Source organism: Sus scrofa, chromosome 1 (genome assembly GCF_054392235.1).
Source record: "Sus scrofa isolate SSC_HxYL_T2T_F1_AM1 chromosome 1, Sscrofa_HxYL_maternal_Yorkshire_Landrace_v2.0, whole genome shotgun sequence".
Lineage (NCBI taxonomy): Eukaryota > Metazoa > Chordata > Mammalia > Artiodactyla > Suidae > Sus > Sus scrofa.
The window spans coordinates 140,233,501-140,252,522 of NC_139383.1; the positions used below are offsets into that span (position 1 = coordinate 140,233,501).

The 19,022-nt window shown below is 54.3% G+C and overlaps 2 protein-coding genes across 5 annotated transcripts in view; both read right to left on the reverse strand.

Moving 5' to 3' along the window:
* Positions 1 to 5,350, reverse strand: part of KNSTRN (kinetochore localized astrin (SPAG5) binding protein) — a 27,591-nt gene extending 22,241 nt beyond the window's left edge. The window contains exon 1 of one of the 2 annotated variants that reach the window (XM_005659752.4): positions 2,707 to 5,350. The gene's annotated coding sequence lies outside the window, so the exon portion shown is untranslated. The remainder of the gene's footprint in view (positions 1 to 2,706) is intronic. The other variant, XM_084974570.1, reaches the window with a different exon arrangement.
* Positions 1,076 to 18,793, reverse strand: DISP2 (dispatched RND transporter family member 2). 3 transcript variants are annotated; one of them, XM_084973117.1, is made up of 9 exons: positions 18,601 to 18,793; positions 12,048 to 12,377; positions 11,734 to 11,763; positions 11,459 to 11,582; positions 11,077 to 11,192; positions 10,765 to 10,889; positions 10,364 to 10,461; positions 6,979 to 8,418; positions 1,076 to 6,014 (listed from the first exon to the last, which is right to left on the reverse strand). In XM_084973117.1, exons 1-9 carry the CDS (start codon positions 18,711 to 18,713, stop codon positions 5,907 to 5,909), a joined length of 2,484 nt encoding a protein of 827 aa, XP_084829243.1. In that variant the 5' UTR covers positions 18,714 to 18,793; the 3' UTR covers positions 1,076 to 5,906. The 3 variants fall into 3 exon arrangements, with proteins under 3 accessions (XP_084829243.1, XP_084829233.1, XP_084829254.1); XM_084973128.1 differs by having other exon boundaries at positions 3,186 to 3,241; XM_084973107.1 differs by having other exon boundaries at positions 1,076 to 8,418.
* Between the last annotated feature and the right edge of the window lie 229 nt (positions 18,794 to 19,022).

The window sequence follows — 19,022 nt, forward strand, 5'->3', positions numbered from 1 at the left end:
CCTCTTTGTAATAGAAGGGAGGGGGAGAGAAGAAGTCAAGAGCTGGGTAGGTAAACTGGGGACTTGATGTCTTGAAGGTAGGGAAATTTCTTTCTGATGCCTCCAGGTTTATTTCTGAAGAAGACTTTTTTTTTTTTTTTTGTCTACTTAAGGTAGGGGTGCAAGGAGGTGAAGGGTTTCTGGGTGTTTGAGGAAGGTAGACAAAGTATGAAACGATTGCTGGAAAGAATGGAAAGTAGAAACTAGGATGGAAGCTAGCTGCTAGGTGGGACTGAGGCTGCAGCTGAAGTTGATGGTCATGAATTCAAATCTCACAAAATCAGTCTGCCCAACTCAGCGATTTTATCAATCCTAAAGCTCTTGTTTGATGTTTGTGAATTTGGTAAAATGCTGGCCTTTTTCCTATGTTGATGTATAACATGAATAATCACACAGAGGCCTGATGATAATGCTAAGTTTATCAAGGTCCTTCCAGTGCTCTTCAGCACAGGGCGGCTTGGGACAGCCAGCCATTTACATAGCACATAGTGGCTTTCTTTTATTTCTTGTCTTTCCAGTGAACCGAGTTACAATTTTCTTCTCTTAAGCATAAATACCTCCACAGCTCGAGTTGTTGTCATCCCTGTGAACAAGGGTGAGGGCAGAAAGGTTGAGGAAAGTCTGTTTTTCCTGTCCCCAAGCAAGTGGGATCTTGCTGCACGGCATGGGTGCCAGAGAGCTGCCATTGCCCAGGTGTGTTCTCAAAGGCTAAAATGACGCCAGCACAGAAGAAAAAAAACTCTCCAATTTTTTTTCTTTCCCAATACCACTCACCTGTGTCCCTGTCTTGTCATGGACTGGGAGAAAGTGGAATGCACTGGAGGGGGCTGAGGGTGTTTGGCTTATAAATCTCTTGTGTGATATCTCTTTCAGAATCAGGTTCAAGCTGAGATTTGCCTAAATACCATGGTATGGGTATATTGCTGTAAATAGCCAAGATTCTGCCAGACAAATCAATCTCTAATATTGTCACCAAAGTGTCATAGCCAAGGAAGGATGATGGGTTTTTCATAGTAACAAACTATAGCAAGTTATATTTTAATTTTAATTTTTTTTATTTTTTGCTTTTTAGGGTGGCACCCACAGCATGTGTAAGTTCCCAGGCGAGGGGTCAAATTGGATCTACAGCTGCTGGCCTACACCACAGCCACAGCAACTTGGAATCTGAGCTGCATCTGCGACTTAGGCCACAGCTCACAGCCATACCGGATCCTAAACCTACTGAGCAAAGCCAGAGATTGAACCTGCATCCTCATGGATACTAGTTGGGTTCATTACTGCTGAGCCACAATGGAAACTCCGCACGTTACATTTTTAAAACATATAGTACACATACTCATGCTCTGGGTGTGAGCTCAAATAGGAGAAATGACTTTAAGTGCCAGAGGAATGGAACGAAGTGTCTCTGTGTTGAGAAACCATTTCTTGAATTTTCCAGAGCAAATGTGAATGCTTTGACTGGCTTTCCCCTCCTTCCCAGCACATGTCCAGGGCCATACACTCACTGTAACCACTCATGATGGAATAGATCTGTGGAAACTCAAAGGAAATGGAAAATGCTTCAAATCATGCTTTCCAAAGTTGAGGCTAGAGAGGAGGGTGGGATAGTTCAGTGTTGTGGGATGCCTGATCCAGGCCTCCCTAGATGTGAGGTGAGGCTCTGGATTACTTCTGGGTTCTTGCAGTCCTTTGGGCCCAGTGGCATAAAGAACAAACTCAGTCAGTACATCAGCTGCTTTGGCTCATCTGCCTTCCTGAAGTGTTGTGTGTCCATGGCCCGCAAGAAGGGGGACCCAGAAATCCTTGAAGAGTGCCTCCATTGTGCCCAGATCTCTGATGCCCACCCCTTCATATTCTCTCCAACATTCCAGTCATTGTATTCCAGGCCAAGTTTTGGGTTTTTTGTTTTTGTTTTTGTTTTAAGGGCTGCACCATCAGGTATGGAAGTTCCCAGCTAGGGGTCGAATTGGAGCTGCAGCTACCACACTACGCCACAGCCACAGCAATGCCAGACCCTAGCCACATCTTTGACCTACCCCACAGCTTGCAGCAATGGCTGGATCCTTCACCAACTGAGCAAGGCCAGGGATTGAACCCATGTCCTCATGGATACTAGTCGGGTTTGTTACCGCTGAACCACAACGGGAACTCCCCAGGCTAAGTGTTTTTTTGTTTGTTTGTTTTTTGTTTTTTGTTTTTTTGTCTTTTTGCCTTTTCTAGCGCCGCTCCCGCGGCATATGGAGGTTCCCAGGCTAGGGGTCCAGTTGGAGCTGTAGCTGCTGGCCTATGCCAGAGCCACAGCAACGCGGGATCAGAGCCACGTCTGCGACCTACACCACAGCTCACAGCAATGCCAGATCCTTAACCCACTGAGCAAGGCCAGGAATCGAACCTGCAACCTCATGGTTCCTAGTCAGATGTTAACCACTGCACCACGACGGGAACTCCCCCAGGCTAAGTTTTTGAAGCTCCTGTCCCAGACACCAATGTGTCCCCCTGCAAGACATGAAAGAGGATGTGGGGAGCAGGTTCTTTGCATCCAGGGCCCAGCTGCCCTCCCACAACACGGGGCAGAAGAGCCATGGGGAGTTGCTGAGAGGCAACTAAGATGCTGGACTCTCGATCGAGTCAAGGCCAGACTTCAGCTCATGCTCAGGAAGGGCTCACCTTTTCCTCCCTCTGGCTGGCGGTCTCAGCTGAGACCAGAACTCTCTTGGCCTGGCTGTGCAATGACAGGATAGAGTGCATGGTACAGAGAGGCCAGGACAGAAAGGCTGAATTCCACTTGGCCATGAAGTGAGAGGTTCCAGCAGACCTTTGGGGAGATGGTCCCAGTGAAGTTCCACTCACTGCTTCTCCTTCCTGGTGTCAGAAGTCAAGTGGGTTTAATGTACTTAACATTCGAAGGAGCCGACCTAACCCGTCATTCCTTCCCGTGGCATTTTCTCTTCCATAACTCCTCCATCTCACTGGAGTTCCTGCCCCATTTCTCCTGGGCTACTTGGAGTGGGAGGTAGCTCTCAACAACATAGGAAAACAGAACAAAACAGAACAAAAAACATCCCCTGATTTGCCTCCAGCCCTGCCGCAGACTGGCCCCAGAAAAATCTTTCACCTCTCACCCACGAAATGACCTGGATCCGCGGTTTTCACACCACATTCTTTGGAGCTGCCAGGAGCTTCAGGGTTTCCCCAGGGTCCCCTGGGAGGTATAGGAGAGAGGGAGGTTGATTTGGCTCCGTACTCCCCCATCCAGAACCCACCAGTGTCACTGCTTTTTATCTGTTTTATATACTGTTTCCACACAGGGATTCTTTGAAGAAAGGATCCTGAGGCTACAAAGTTTGAAAACTTCTAGAATAACTGATAAGTTCCCTCCCTGACCGAGACACTTGGATGCCTGAAGCACAGCTCAAGCCATTCCTCCTCCAGGAAGCCTTCCTGGTTACCAGTCCTGGGTACTAGAGCTCCAGCAATACTCAGGGTAACAGGCATATGGCCCTCAGTGCATGCTGCATGGTGCCATCAGTGACCCATGGATGCCTGTGTGTACACATGAACTGTTTCCTCAGCTAGAGGGTGAGCTCTGAGGGCAGATGTTCGATAATCCCTCCACATTCCTGTCCCCTTGCAGTGCCATAGGTGTTTAGTAAACTTGCCGATGCTCCAGGTGTCATGAGCTCTCACATGGGACAAAACGTCCAGAGAGACCCTTTGCTTTGGGGAGGGGGCGTCCGCCTGTAGTCTGAGTGCCCCCAAGAGACTTGTCCTTAGGAAGTTGGGGCCCTGACTTGTAAAACAGCTTCAAACTTATTCCTAAAAAGGGCAGGCCTGAGTTCCTGCCTTCACTGAACTCTGCTCAACCTCTGCTGCCCTCAGTGCCTCTACTGGCAGGGGCTCTCCACGTACTATGGGCATGGAAGAGTGCCCCTGCCCCTGCCCCTGACCTGGGGAATCAGGTCACTCGGGATGCCTCATGGCTGGAGCGGGAAGGGAAGCACAGGGGAGATTCAGAGGAACTCCAGCCTTGCTCAGAGTTTAGCTCATTCTGGAGATGGAGGCTTAAGGTGGAGACAGGGGAGTTTACTCAAAAAACACCTGCAAGCAGGTTGCTAGAGGGTGTCAGAGGTGAAAGATCAGGGCAGGTAAGAAGGAGGTGCATGGGAGTTGCGGTGGAGTGAGTCAGGAAATCTGCTCTGCCACTTACTAGCTGTGTGACTTGGTGTAAATCACTTAACCTTACTTAGTCTCAATACCTTTGCCTGTAAACTGGAAGCAAAAGGACCTGACCAACTGTGGGCTACCCCATATGGAAGTGGTGAGATTCCTAGGATGCGATGGGTGTGGAAGTGTTCTGCAAACTAAAAGATGCAGGATGCAAGGGATTCTTAATGGGGAGAGGACCTGTCCCATCTGTGCCAGAGCAGCTTCCCATGAGGGACCACCCAGCGATTTAGGGATGCTCTGAGGCTGACTATTCATCCTCTTCCTGCTTCATTCCCAGCAGCCATTTCTCTGCCTGGCCTTGACAAATTTCTGGTCTAATGGGGGTATGTGAGGTGGGCAGGCAGTTCAGGACAGACGCTCCAGCCCAACTCTGGCCCAGAGAACCCTCCCACAGAGAAGTCCTGATAAAGAGCCCCTGAAGGTGTGAGGCCCAAGAGGCTGCTGAGGTTGCTCAGGGCTCTTTTTGTTGGTGAGGTGTTCCAGCAGGATCCCAAGGACTGGGTCCCTTAGTCCCACTGAATCTTGCTGCTTGGCAGGGGGGCCAGGTCAGCCTCCCCTGATACATACAGCTACACACCTGGCCTTCCCCCTTCCAGAGGTGGGGTGCCTAGGTTGGCACCATGCGGGCAGATAGGCCCTCAGCAGGTCACAAGAAGAACTTGGCCTTTCACTCCAAAGACACCCCCCTCCCCGACTGAATCCTCCAGATGTGGGGAGTAAGCAGCAGCCCAAGGCTGGAACATCTGGCAGGGTTTAAAATCCACAGCTGGAGGGTAAGACCTCTCCATGAGGACGTGGGGAAACATCATTAGGCTCCAGCCTGGTGCTGGCCCTGCCTGCTCATCCCTGACAGGCTCTGCGCCCCAGGCACTCCCTGGGCCTCCCTCAGCTACTGTAGCCTGAAGTGTGGGTGCTGGGTCTGCGCAGCCAAACGTCTGGCAGATCTGGCTGGCTGTTGGGCAGCACCACAGGGCTGCTGTCTCCTGGTCCCCCACGGCCCTTCCAGGATGAGCTGCTCTGGTGGGATGTGGGCAGTGATGGGTCGTAAGTAGACTCCCTCAGCGCCAGCCACAGGGTGTCCCGCTTCCCGTTCAGCTGGCCCCGCTCAGGTACTGTCTGCTCAGTTTCGTCCAGGTCCTCCGGGGAGGCACTCACAGAACCTGGCACACGGGCACTGGGCTCAGAGGTGCTGAGGCAGGTCTCATCAGAAACGCTGAGCCCTTCCAGGGTGCTGGCTGAGGAGCAGAGGCAATCAGGAGGCTCCACTACCTGGGGCTGGGGCTTGGGGGAGTGGGCTGGCGCTTCTGGTGAGGCCTGCAGGGGCTCAGCCTTCTGCCCTTGGGAGTCTGGCCTCGCCCGGCTTTGGGGACCAGGGCCAGCCTGCTTATAGGGGGAGGAGGTCTGCAGGGCTGGGCACTGGCTGAAGACTGCCTGGTGGTCCAGGAACAGCTCTCGTGGGGAGGCGGGGGCTGGTGGGGGCCGGGAGCAGCAGGGGCCATCATGCAGCTGTAGATCCTCAGAGAGCACTGAGGGCCGGTGAGAAAGCTTGCTGGTGGCTGTACTGGTGTCAAAGCTGGGGCTCCGGCGTCGTGCCAGGGGCTGTAACTCGTACTGCTCTGAACAGGACCCGGGCGCTCCTCCTACTGGTCCTGGTCGTGGGCGGCCTGCCTTCTCCCCACCAGGCTCCCCAGTTCCAGCGTCCCATGGCAGGTGGGCACAAGGCCAGAGGATCTGCCCACAGTTCTTCTCTGGTCCAAAGAAACAGCAGAGAGATTGAAAGAAGAAGCTGGCAAAGCCGCAGCTGACGCACTTTACCATCATGAGGACAATGCCCAGCTTGCGATAGAGCAGCACTGTGGCAGGCAGCATAAGCACACCAGCCGAGAACAGGGCGGCAGCTCCCACCGCCGTGGCGCAGCTGGTCTGGCGCAGAGAGAAGGCTACACGGCTCAGGCGGTCAGGATGGGGGCACAGGTGATAGGAGATGCAGTAGTTGACAGTGAAGTCTACTGAGAGGCCCACAGAGGCAGAAAGAAAGAGGGCCTCAGCAGTGTTGAGCTGCCACTCGAGCAGAACCAGGAGTCCCACAGTGAGCAGCACCGTGCCAGCCACAGCCGCTACAGAGAACAAGCTGAGCGGAACATTCCAGGTGCCCAGTAGCAGTGTGGCAAAGGCCAGGGCTAGGGCCAGGCCCAGCACCACAGCAGGCTCCGTGCTCAGGCTGTGCTGCAAGCTGTACAGCTCCAGACGGCTGGTGAACCAACCCCGGCGGAGGCCTGGAGGTGCCCTGCCCAGCTCGGCTGCCAGCCAGTGGCTGACCTCAGTGTAGAAGTGGTGGGCTTGGCTGTAGTCTGGATTATACTGGAAGTTGGTCTGGAACTGCAGGACCATAGCCACTAGGCCACCCTGGGTATTGTAGCGGGGCCCTAGGTCCCGGGTGCTCTCTGGGCCTTGCTCCAGAGCCATAATCTTGAGGCAGTGCAGGAAAAGCTGGGGGGCCCAGGGGAAGCCTGAGTGGCCACAGCAGAGGCCTGGCCCCAGGCGGGCGCAACCGGGGCTCTCCATCCAGCGCTGGAGGGCCTCCACAAAGCACAGTGTGGGCCAGCCCTCCGGCTGGGTCCCAAAGAAGCTCTGATTCCGAGCTCTGTGGCAGAGGGCCAGCAGCCAACGCTGGGCCTCAGGACTACTGGCCGAGAAGGCAGGGTCACTCACCAGCGAACTGTTGCTGCGAGGGTCCAGGGGGTCGCCAGTGTCCACGGGCAGGATGCCCCACACCAAAACCACGGGCATGTGGCCGCCCTCGCCTTGAGACAGCCGCTCGAACAAGAACTGCTGGCGGTACTCAGCGTCGAAGCGCTCGAAAGGGTGGCTGGGCCGGAAGACCTGGCCGCGGGGCGGCGGCAGCGTGGGCAGCCGCAGACGGGGGCTGACACCGGCGATGTAAGCGCCCCCCGCCGCCAGCGCGGCGAACCAGCAGATCCAGATGTAGCGGAACTTGATGACGCCACAGGGCAGGAGGCGCTGGAAGAGCAGGCGGGAGGTGCTGGCGGCCGCCCTCCGGAGGCCGCGGAGCCGCCGGTGCAGCGCCAGGGCCAGTCGCCGCGGCGCGCCGCCGACCCATGGACCCCGCGCCCGGGATGCACAGCTGCGCGCCAGATAGCGCTCGTGAATCACGGCGGAGGAGGGCAGCCAGGCCAGCGTGAGCGCCAGGTGCGCCAGCACGGCTGTGCCCATGTAGAGCGCGAAGCAGCGCACGGCCGGGAGACGGCTCAAGTAGCTGGCGTAGAAGGCTGCACCTGTGGTGAGGCCTGAGACCAGCAGCAGGTAGCCGAAGTGGTGCATGGTGCGGCCCACGCGCTGCGCCAGGCCGCCAGCGGGCAGCTGGTTCTTACTGAGGCGCCACAGGTCGAAGAAGATGAGGGTGTGGTTGGCGCAGACGCTGCTGAGCAGGACGAGGGCCGCCAGATTGACGAAGGGGAAGTAGGCCATTCGGAAGGCCACTCGGTAAAGAAAAAAGGCAACCAGCAGGGAGCCCAGCACCCCTAGCAGCACCATGAGTGTGAGGAAGAGGGAGCGCAGGTAGAGGGCGATGCTGAGGAAGATGGCAACCAGGGCCAGCAAGGGGTACACTGTATCCTGGGCCAGGTAGTGCAGCAGCAACTCCTGCTTGAGGCCCAGGTCCATGCCAGTGATGGATGTGTAGTTGTCAGAGAGCCTCCAGGGGGCAGCTAGGCGATCCAGGTAGATGCCCATCATGGAAGCACCCTTAAGGGTGGGCAGGAAGAGCAGGCTGTACTTGAGGGAGGGTACCTGGTAGTCAGCAGTCTGGGGACTCAGAAAGTCCCTGTCCAGCAGGAAGTGCAGGAGTTGGTAGACAGCACTGCTCTGGGAGCACTTGGTGGGAATCTGAGCACAGCGTGGGGGCTTGTCCTTCCCGGGTCCTAGACAGGAGGGCACCAGGGCACCGCGATGGTAGTAGAGGGCACAGGCCCGCAGCAGGGCCAGTGTGCGGGCTGTGTCAGCTTGAGTGGTATCCAGGCAGGAGGAGCGGTTGGAGAGCACGGCCACATAATTGCCCAGAGACCAGCTGGGGCAGCACTCGTTCACTGCTGTACGCTGGCACAGAGCCCCAAAGTGGGTATGGGAGCGAATCTGGAGGGCACACACAGTGGAAGAGAGCTCAGGGGAAGTGCAGGGGCCTAGATTTCCCCACCGCTATCCAAGGCCCTCTCAGCTCCTTTCAGGCTGCGGGGCAGAGGCAGAGAGTCATCTTGACTGCCCAGCAAAACCTGACTGGTCAGGCCGAGGTCCAGCAGCTACATCTGGACTCCATCAAAGAGGAGCATCAGGAATGCTGCCTGAGGCCTCAGCCTGAGAAGTCTTACCCTAAGGACCCCAGCAGGTCACACCCCCCAAACTCTGCACTGCCTGAGTCAGGAGTAGGTATGGAAGTGGCAGCCACAGATGCAAGTGTCCAGGAACCAGAAGCAAACACTGGGAAAAGGGGAGGTCAAAACATTCCAGGATCAGGGTCACTGCCACTAGCCCCCTACCCCCGTCCACATTCTGAGGGACAGGGTTTCAGACCTCATGCCTGTTTTTTCCCCTCCCACCCTGCTCTTGCCATCACAACAGGTGGTGTAAGTTACAGAGAATGCCGGCCTGGGAATCAGAGGCCCCGTACTGCTGTCAACTGGCTGTATGGCAGTGGGCCTGAGATCATGTTGACAATAGTAACATTTATTGAGGGATTACAACTGTCAATCAGTATGCCATATTTTTACAAACTCTGTCTTGTTTCATCATCACAACATCCCTGTGACGAAAATACCATTATTATTCTCATTTCATAGATACAAAGACTGAGGCACTAAGAGGTTAAGAAATGAGCCCGAAGTCACACAGCCAAGGCTTTGAATTCTGGCATCTAACTACAGGACACATGCTGTTTTTTTAATTTTTATTTTTGGCTGCCCTGCAGCATATGGAGTTCTCTGGCCAGGGATCAGATCTGAGCCACAGTTGTGACCTACAATGCCACTAGATCCTTTAACCTACTGTATGAGGCCAGGGATCAACCCTGCATCCTGGCACCACAGGGGGAACACCTAGAGCACATGATCTTTTTTTTTTTTGCCATTTCTAGGGCCTCTCCCGTGGCATATGGAGGTTCCCAGGCTAGGGGTCGAATCGGAGCTGTAGCTGCTAGCCTGTGCCAGAGCCACAGCAATGCAGGATCTGAGCTGTGTCGGCAACCTACACCACAGCTCACGGCAATGCCGGATCCTTAACCCACTGAGCAAGGCCAGGGATCAAACCTGCAACCTCATGGTTCCTAGTTGGATTCATTAACCACTGCGCCATGACGGGAACTCCTAGAGCACATAATCTTAATCAATGTCTTTTGGTACTTGAAATACTCTTGTGTGGAAGTGAGCGGCTTCAGTTACTCAGTGGTATTCATACTGTTTTTAGTAGCAAATCTTTCTTCACATGTTATGGTACACGGTTCTCCAGTTAGCACCAGTGGATTGACACTGCTTGGGTTGATGAAGGTTTGGGCCTTGGGCTGGGGCCTCCTCTATAGCTCCTGAGGCTCCTTTTTAGGACCTTTTGAAAATCTTCAGGGTCTGCAGGGTCTGTCTTCCAGCACCTGTGTCTTGGCTCTTTTTGAAAACAGCTGACTCTTCTCTCCCCACCCCAAACCAAAGCCTCTCAGCAGGGTTGCAGTACTTTTTTTTTTTTTTTTTTTTTTTTTTTGTCTTTTGTCTTTTTAGGTCCACACCTGTGGCATATGGAGGTTCCCGGGCTAGGGGTTGAATTGGAGCTGTAGCTGCCATCCTATACCACAGCTCACAGCAGCACCAGATCCTTAACCCACTGAGTGGGGCCAGGGATCAAACCCAAGTCCTCATGAATACTAGTCAGGTTCGTTAACCACTGAGCCACAACGGGAACTCCAGGGTTGCGATACTTTTTAAAGCAAGGAGTGCTCCTCCCCAGTCCAGCCTGGCAGTTCTGGCTCACCTTATGATCAGGTAGGTCCCTGGTATCCCTGGTTCCCTCCCAGCCCCTGGCACCTCCCCATCCAGCTCACCTGATCCTTTTCTATGCGACACATGGAATGGATGGCGTGCAGGTTCCACAGGCTGCCCGCTGAGGTGGACATGAACACCAGCTGTGCGTAGCTCTTCTCTGCAACACATCACCCAGAGCTCAGCCTTTTGGCCCCAGGTCCTGGGCCCATTAAAGGGAAGATGCTTACCCAGGGCCATATGAGGCTCAGATTCACAGGAGTCTGAAACTTGTGCTGTGGCTGCCTGATCCTGGCCCTTCATCCTTCCCCTGTGCCCCACCCCCACCCAGCTTGCCTCTGATTGGCTGAGCACCTGAAACCTGTCTCATCTTCCCAGCTGTTCTCTGGGGCCCTCCTGATCTGGTAGGGAACAAGGAAGAGAACCACCACTAAAGCTATGAACTTGTCAGGCTGCCGCTTACCAGGGGGGCCACAGAAGAAGCTCTCCTGCCTGTCGTCCAGGGGCTCCACCATCCTTCGAGGCCGGAGCATGCTCTCCTGGGCACTGCTCCAGGGAGCAGGACTCAGAGTGGTGTGGGGGTTTGAGCTGAGGTAGAGAGAAGATGTATGCCAGGCACCATCGAGGGGCTGGGGCGGGGTGGGGGTGCTCAGAGGAGGCCAGACACCACTGCCCAGGGGCCCCAGCAAGGCCCTCTGACTTGCCTTTGGCTCCTCTCTGGAGACCTCATTCTTTCCCCTGTTCCCCTAAGAGTGGAAAGATGGGAACCTATTACCTGTTCAGCTCTAGGTCTGGGGAAAGAGAAAGCAGCTTCCTGGGGCCTGTCAGGGCCTGCAATGCTCTCCAGACCACTAGCTTGCGCCCAATGTCCGTGTCGCGAGGCTCAAAGCCCTGCAGGGGAGGAGGGAAGAGAAGATCAGGCAGGAGGGGAAGTTCTCCTTCTCCCTTCTTGGCTCTGCCTCTTTGGGTCCCTGGAGCAGAGAGGGCCTGGCCTGGACTGGTGGACATAAGTATTACCTCTATACCACCTCCCCAACTCTCTCTCTGGAGAACCCGCCATTGCCACTCCACTCCCAGCTGGGCCACTCCAACTTTCTGCCCTGAATGAGCTGAGCTGACCAGAATGGGGGTCCCTGTCCCTCCCCTTGGCCCCTCACCAGCAAGGGCTTGGAGAAATCGGGTAGCTGGCCCCCCAGCAGTCCAGCGAGGGTGCAGAGGAGGATCACAGCCAGGCACAGCAGCAGCACAGCCCCTGGCCACTCAGCAATCAGCTGGGAATAGCTGGGAAAGAGGAAGAGAGCCCACATGATTTGATGTTGGGTGTGGTAGCAGGAGGGGGTGGGTGAGCTTAGAAGCCACCAAGAGTAAATGGTGGGGCTAAACTGAGCACTGGCCTGGTCACCCTAGGGATCCAGAGAAGGCCCAGGCCTACCTCTTTGGCATCCGGAAGGCCCGTTCCTGCCTATGGAAGAGAAGAAAAGACACTTGCTCACCAGAGTCCTCTTGCAGGGTGGGAGGTTGCGGTAGGGGTAGAGGATAGAGGAAGATGGCATTAACCCTTTTAGGCCTTCCCACTCCCAAGCTCCCTTCCTTCATCTTCCATCTAGGCTTCTTCCTCCATCAGAGGCAGTGGGCATCTTGGCTGCCTCCTAGTGAAGAAGTCCAGAGCCTGGGGTGAGTCAGCCCCACTTTCAAGCCCTGCTCCACCTACCAGGGTAGCTGGCAGGCTGCTGGACATCTCCTTACCTGACGCTGACCACATGGTGCTGCACAGATGGTGGCTTCCAAGCCCCATCCCGCTGCGAGGGGGCTGGGGAAGGGCTGAGGCTGGAGCCATGGGAGCACAGTGCTGCCCGATCCCCAAGCCCTGGCAGGGAGCTGCCACCCCGGTATTCCTGTGGTGCCCGTGGATAGGTGAGATGGGCAGGGGCCAAGGGGCTGGAAGGGCCCACAGGCTGGAGGGTGGAAGTTGCTGGTGGGGGTCCTGAAGAACTGGAAGGATCCTCCAGGGGGCAGCTGTGGACGGAGCAGCTTCTTTCTGGGCTTGCTTCGGGGGCCACAGCCTTGCTCTGGGACCTGCAGAGAGAGGAGGCACAGAAAATGTGGATGGGAGATAGCACTGCTCAGTAAGCTGAGCCGAGGAGATGGGGCTTGGGTTGTCCTGTTACTAGTCCAGGGGAGAGACTGGGAAGGTAGGGCTCTGGGTCTCCCCTGCCTAGTTCTTGGGGTTCATTGTCTCAATCAATCATCTGTCCCTGCACCCAAAAACATTCTTTTTTTCTTTTTTGGTCTTTTTAGGGCTGCACCTGCGGCTTATAGAAGTTCCCAGGCTAGGGGCTGAATCAGAGCTGCAGCTGCTGGCCTACACCACCGCCATAGCAACTCGGGATCCGAGCCACATCTGTGACCTACACCATAGCTCAAAGCAACGCCAGATCCTTAACCCACTGAGCAGAGCCAGGGATCGAACCCTCGTCATCATGGATACCAGTTGTATTCATTACTACTGAGCCACGATGGGAACACCCCACCCCCCAAACACAATTCTATGATCTTATTTACTCCTTTAAAAACCCTGCAGAGGAAGTACTTTCCTTCTTTTACAGATTTGAAACCTGAGGTTCAGTGAGCCCTGAAGAGCTGGGCCTTGAACCTGGTTCTGACTTGCAGCCCTGTGCTATTTCTGCTGTAACTATCTCTTCATCCTCTTGTCAGATGTTTATTGAGCACTTGCTGCACTTTTGTTCCCACCTTAGAGCCTTTGAATGTTCTCGTCCTGCTGCTTGGGATGCTCCTCCCCAGATGATTGCACAGCTCACACCATTACCTTCTTAGAGACATCCTTCCTGACTAAACAATCACCCATCAGCTCCCTGTCCCCCTACCTGCTTTATATTTCTTCCTAGCATTTGTCACAACTGGACACTATATTATATATTGTCATGTTCACTGCCTGTCTCTCCTATGGAAGGTGAGCTTTGGGATAGCAGAACCTGATACATTTGTTAATCTGTCTGGCCTCAGTGCACAGAGGGTGCCCAAGAGATTTTTGTTGAATTAACGCTGAGTGAGGGACAGGCTGCTAATAGTGGTGCTGGGCTGAATAAGCCAGTTGAGTGCTGTGAGAGAGGAAGTCACAGAGGGCTGAAGGGGCCAGAGGAGGGCCCAACAGGGGTGGGGGCATCAGGAAAATTTGGCAGAGGCAGTTACTGCCTTTCCACCAAGCCTAGGCCTTGGGGCAGAAAGTTTGCTCTGAAAGGGTGTGCATGGTTGGGAGAGGGAGTTGGAACCTCTCCCCAGCAAGGAACTTGCCGGGCAGAAGTCAACCATAATTACATACCCTCCTTGCTTCCTTCTTTTCTTTTCTTTTTTTTTGGGGGTGGGGCACTCCTGCAGCATATGGAGGTTCCCACACTAGGGGTGGAATCAGAGCTACAGCTGCTGGCCTCCACCACAGCCACAGCAACTTGGGGTCCGAGCCACATCTGCAACCTACACCACAGCTCACAACAACACCAGATCCTTAACCCACTGAGCGAGGCCAGGGATCGAACCCAAAACCTCATGGATACTAGTTGGGTTTGTTACCGCTGAGCCACAACAGGAACGCCGATTCCTCTTTCCAAATTACTCATGAGGGCAGCACTCTGTGCATGGACCCAGCCTCACTCCTTGGGTGTAGGGGGAGCTGGAGTCCCACCTTAGTGCAGGACTGCCAGACCTAGGATGGAACAGAGCGCCTGAGGGCCATGGGGGGTTTCCCAGAGGGTGCTGGGCCGGCCAGCGAGTCTCCTCCCCTCCCCCATCTGCCTGACTCACCTGGCCTACCAGAACTTGCATAGCTCCCTTGGGAGAGCTGGGTCTGTGCCGAGCCAACCCTGGCTTCCAGTCTTGCCTGCTGGACTGCTGAAGGGGCCGTGGGCCAGAGTCCTGGCTGTGGTGGCAAGTGCACATTGCCCACAGAGGCTGGATTCTGCCCAGAGACCAAGTAAAGGAACTGGAAAAAATGGGCAAGCTCTTCCTCTCCTCCCGGAAGGCTGGATGGCAGACAGTTTCAGGGGTGGTGGTGGTGGGGTAATATGGGGGGGCAGGAGATAACCTCCATGCTGAGACAAAAATGGGGGAGCAGATGTTCCCCCTATGGGCAGTGGGTTAAGAAGCCTCCTGCAGAGGCTCAGGTCTCCTCCGAGGTGCGTGTTTGATCCTTGGCTCTGCTCAGTGGGTCAAAGGATCCTGCATTGCCACAGCTGTGCTGTAGGTCCCAGCTGTGGCTCAGATTCAGTCTCTGGCCTGGGAACTTCCATATACTGCAGGTGTGGCCACAAAATTTTTTTTTAAAATGGGGGAGCAGTGGAGGCAGGATCCTGGCTCCATCATTCTTTAGCCCTGGGGCTTTGGGAAAGAACACACACTTCTTGGAGCATTGGCATCCTTGTCTGTTGAGCAAGGGTATGATAATGTCCTCCCCTCAGGTGTAGTACAGAAATTAACTGAGGTAACATTAGTGAGGTGCCTGGCAGGGAGAAGCCATTTGCTTTCCTGCCTCTTCCTACACTTAGGGCTGCAGGGAGCATGGTGTTTAAGTATATTTATACTTACAATTTGACCTCTTTAGGCACCTCAGCTAACATATCCCCATTTGAGAACTTCTCACACCTTGGGACTCACACTACATATATAAGTATTTTACTTTTCGTTACCCAAAAGCTGCATTGAAATTTGTCTCATGATTTAAATCACTGCATTAAAAAAAAAGACAACTGAACATTTAGAAAAATAAGAATTTGATTATAGTTGTTCTCAAACAAGACCTCAGGTGACCCCATAAAATTAATAACACAGGGAGTTCACGTCGTGGCGCAGTGGTTAACGAATCCGACTAGGAACCATGAGGCTGTGGGTTCGATCCCTGACCTTGCTCAGTGGGTTAAGGATCCAGCGTTGCCGTGTGCTGTGGTGTAGGTCGCAGATGTGGCTCTGATCCCGCGTTGCTGTGGCTCTGGCGTAGGCCGGTGGCTACAGCTCTGATTAGATCCCTAGCCTGGGAACCTCCATATGCCGTGGGAGTGGCCCAAGAAATGCCAAAAAAAAAAACCCAAAAAACAGCACAGCAACCAGTGTCCTGGCAGATAAAAGACCTTACAGGCCCATCCCCATGGGCCAAAGAGAAGCTGGACAAATGATCTGAGTTTGTGTGTATAAGTGTGGTCATCTACTTCTTTGAGATTTTTTTATTCTGCAGGTCTTTTTTGAGCACTTGACACATGCTGGGTACTGTGCTTGGTTTGGGTTGGATCTTGAAAGGCATGAATGTGACCCACTAGTCTAGGTCTCCCTCTTTAGAGTGGGACTGTCTTCTAGAGTCAGGAGGTTGGGGCAGCCAGGGTGCTTATTTCAGCCACCCACAGCCTTAGAGCACTCAGTGAGGAGTGAGGCCAGTGAGCCAGGCCCCCATTTGGAGTATAAGTTTCTTTTTGTTTTTTGTCTTTTTAGGGCCTTGCCCTCAGCATGTGGAGGTTCCCAGGCTAGGGGTCTAATAAGAGCTACAACTACCAGCCTATGCCACAGCCACAGCAATGCCAGGTCCAAGCTTCATCTGCAACCTATACTACAGCTCATGGCAATGCTGGATCCTTAACCTACTGAATGAGGCCAGGGATTGAACCTGCATCCTCATGGTTACTAGTCAGATTCCTTTCCGCTGAGCCACAACAGGAAATCCATAGGTTCTTTTTCATTAAGGGAAGCCAGCATTCCAGGGAGTGCTTACAGAGAACAGGAGCACTCTTCCTTAACCAGTCTACCAAATCTCATAAGCCCGCCTCTTTTTTAGCTGACTCCTGTTCAAGGGGATTCCAGCCTCCACCACCGGTTTGCTTCTACTGGGGTCTCCCTAGTCCCAGCCTCTTCCTTTCAATCCTTTCTACCCCTCTCCAGGGTCCTAGGATCTTACTCCTCTTGACTGTGTCCATCATTGAGAATGTGGCAGAATTTGAAACATTCTGACTGTTGTAGAACCGAGTCTTTATCTTAACCCTCCCAAGAAGAGCCAAACTTTTCTCAGAATAAAAGCTTTCTGTGCCAGCCCCTGCTGCCCTCTTTTCTCAGGAGATCTAGTAATTATAGGAGTTAAGCACCCTAGGCCTTGCCTCCCCAGGGAGCTTTCATTCTCACTCTCTCAGTTCCTTGGCTCTGACTGGAATGAGCAATTTCCTGGGCTGCCTGCCTGGGCCCACTGGTCTATAAGCCAAGTGACTAGGGCACACAGGTAGGGGAATGGAAAGTGATGACACAGGTCTCCTCAAAGGCCAAAGTCACAGCAGTGAGGGCCTGGCTAATAGTGCCCCAGACACAGAACCCTCAACTTGGGAGCCCCATAAAAGGCAAATGTACATGTGTATTAACCATGCCCCCAAGCCCCAGATACATAGCCATATGGACATCCGTATGATCCCTCAGAGTGGCCAGGACAAGTGGGGAGCTGTTCACACCACTAGGAAAATAAAATGGTAATTTGAAAAACACAAAGAATTTCTTTCTTTCTTTCTTTCTTTCTTTCTTTCTTTCTTTCTTTCTTTCTTTCTTTCTTTCTTTCTTCTTTCCTTTTTTTCCTTCCTTCCTTCTTTCTTTTTTGTCTTTTGTCTTTTGTCTTTTTAGGGCCTCACCTGCGGCATATGGAGGTTCCCAGGCTAGGGGTCGAATTGGAGCTGTAGCTGCCAGCCTACACCAGAGCTCACGGCAATGCCAGATCCTTAAACCCACTGAGCAAGACCAGGGATGGAACCTGCGTTCTCATGGATATTAGTCAGGTTTTAACCACTGAGCCATGACAAGAACTCCAAGAATGAACTATTTCAAATTGCCCCGTAGTCAATGCATTAATAAAGAACTGTGTGTGTGTGCTGTCTTATTCACTCCCCCAGAGTTCCACTTAGTTCAGCAGAAATATATTTGTTGTTTTTAATTGAAATGAGTCTCTTTGCCTGATTTGTCCAGAGTCTCTGGGGAAGTGCAGTGAGGGGTCAGAGGTTTCAGGAATTTGCTAGAAGAGAGCAGTGCTTCTTACACTCAAGTATTGACCCCCATGTGCAGGGAAAGTGAGGCCAAAGAGGGCTGATCCTTGGCAAAATATTCAAGGCAGAAAATGATTCTCCAGCCCCTTCTAGGGATGCTTCTGTCGATACCCTGCTCTGTCGCTGTCCCTGCTTTGCCCACTCTTGGCTCTTTAGTCAGGCCATAGTCCTAGGCTGCCCTCTGGTCTATGGAACACATTCATCCTGTGCTTTACCCACTGAAGAAAGTTCTATGCCTTTCAGACCAAAAGGTAGCTAAATCTACCCAGGTTGATGTGCTAACAGTAGAGAAAATAAAACATTTCTCCCCACTTGTGGGGCCTCCTCTTCACTCTGAGGTACAGAATGTACATTTTAACTGGGGCAATCCACCTCTGCTTTTGCCCCCAAAGAATGCTTCTTATTTCAGGCCATGCAGGAGAGAGAAGCAGTGTCATGTTAGGGGAGGGATTCTGGAGGAGGCAGACCAGGCAGGGCACAGAAATTGCGCCATATTGCTACCTGGCTGGGCTGTTCCCTCACACATATGGTGGAGAAAGGCACCAAGGTCTGGGATCTCAATGAAAGGTTTTCCTTCTGTCCCGCCAGCCAGCCTGGTGCTCCTTCAGGTACTGTACCGACCTCCACCTGAGCCTCAGAGCCTGGCCACCCAGCGCCTCCAAAGAGTGCAGGTGGCTGCCACACGTGCGCCGCTGGCCATGCCGGGCAGACTGGAGACTGACAGTAACGGACAAAGACAGACCCTTGCTTGGCGACCGGGTGTCTGCCCTCCCCCCAGGACACACACCTTGGCGAGCCTTCCGTCTGCAATACACCAGCACCCTGGAGAATACTGACACGCTAGAACCCGGACTGAGGTTGCTGGAGGCTTGGGGCTTACTGAGAAGACGCGGGGGCAGGGCCTAGAGGGAGGTGCTCTGGAGGCAGCAGGGGCGGGGAACTCAGGGCCTTAGAGGTAAGGTAGGAACTGTGGGTGGGGCAGGTCCAGGGGCGGGGGCGGGGGTGTGAGAGCGAAGGGGGCTGACCGTAAGGGGTACCTGAGAGAGAGGAAATTGACCTAGCGGAACGAGGGCGTGGCCAGGAGGGCCGAGAGTCTGAAGGCACCAGAAGGGGCTCTAAGAGGGGCTGGGGAATGAATGGGGCGACATATGGCGGCTACTGGGGACACCTGGGGCGGGGATCTAGGAAAGTCTGCGAGCTGGGTCTGTGGAACAGTCCGCCCCTACCTGTCCGGGGAGCTGCCGTCTGGGCCCAAAGGCTCCCCCTCGGGCCGCTGCTCCCCTTCCGGACCCGGGCCAGAAGCCGGATCGCAGCTGCTGCTGCCGCCACCACCTTCCATGCCCGTGGGCGGCGCCGCTGTCCGGGCCCTGGTGCTGAAGCGACCACGGCGGCGGCGGCGGCGGCGGCGGCGGCGGGCTCCGGCGCATGCGTGCAAGCCAAGCGGGCCGATCGCTGGGCGTGGCCGACGAGGATCTCAGCCAATGCACGCGGTACTGGGGGGCGGGGACAGAGGCTTCCCGCCGCACCCCTGCCCAGCGCTGGAGGCTTGTTGTCTTTAAGACCCCAGGACTGGTGGTGTGCGCCCCTCTACCCGGGCCAGATCTGAGAGTTGCCTTTGGGGATCTGGCACCGGGCTGTAGTTCGCACA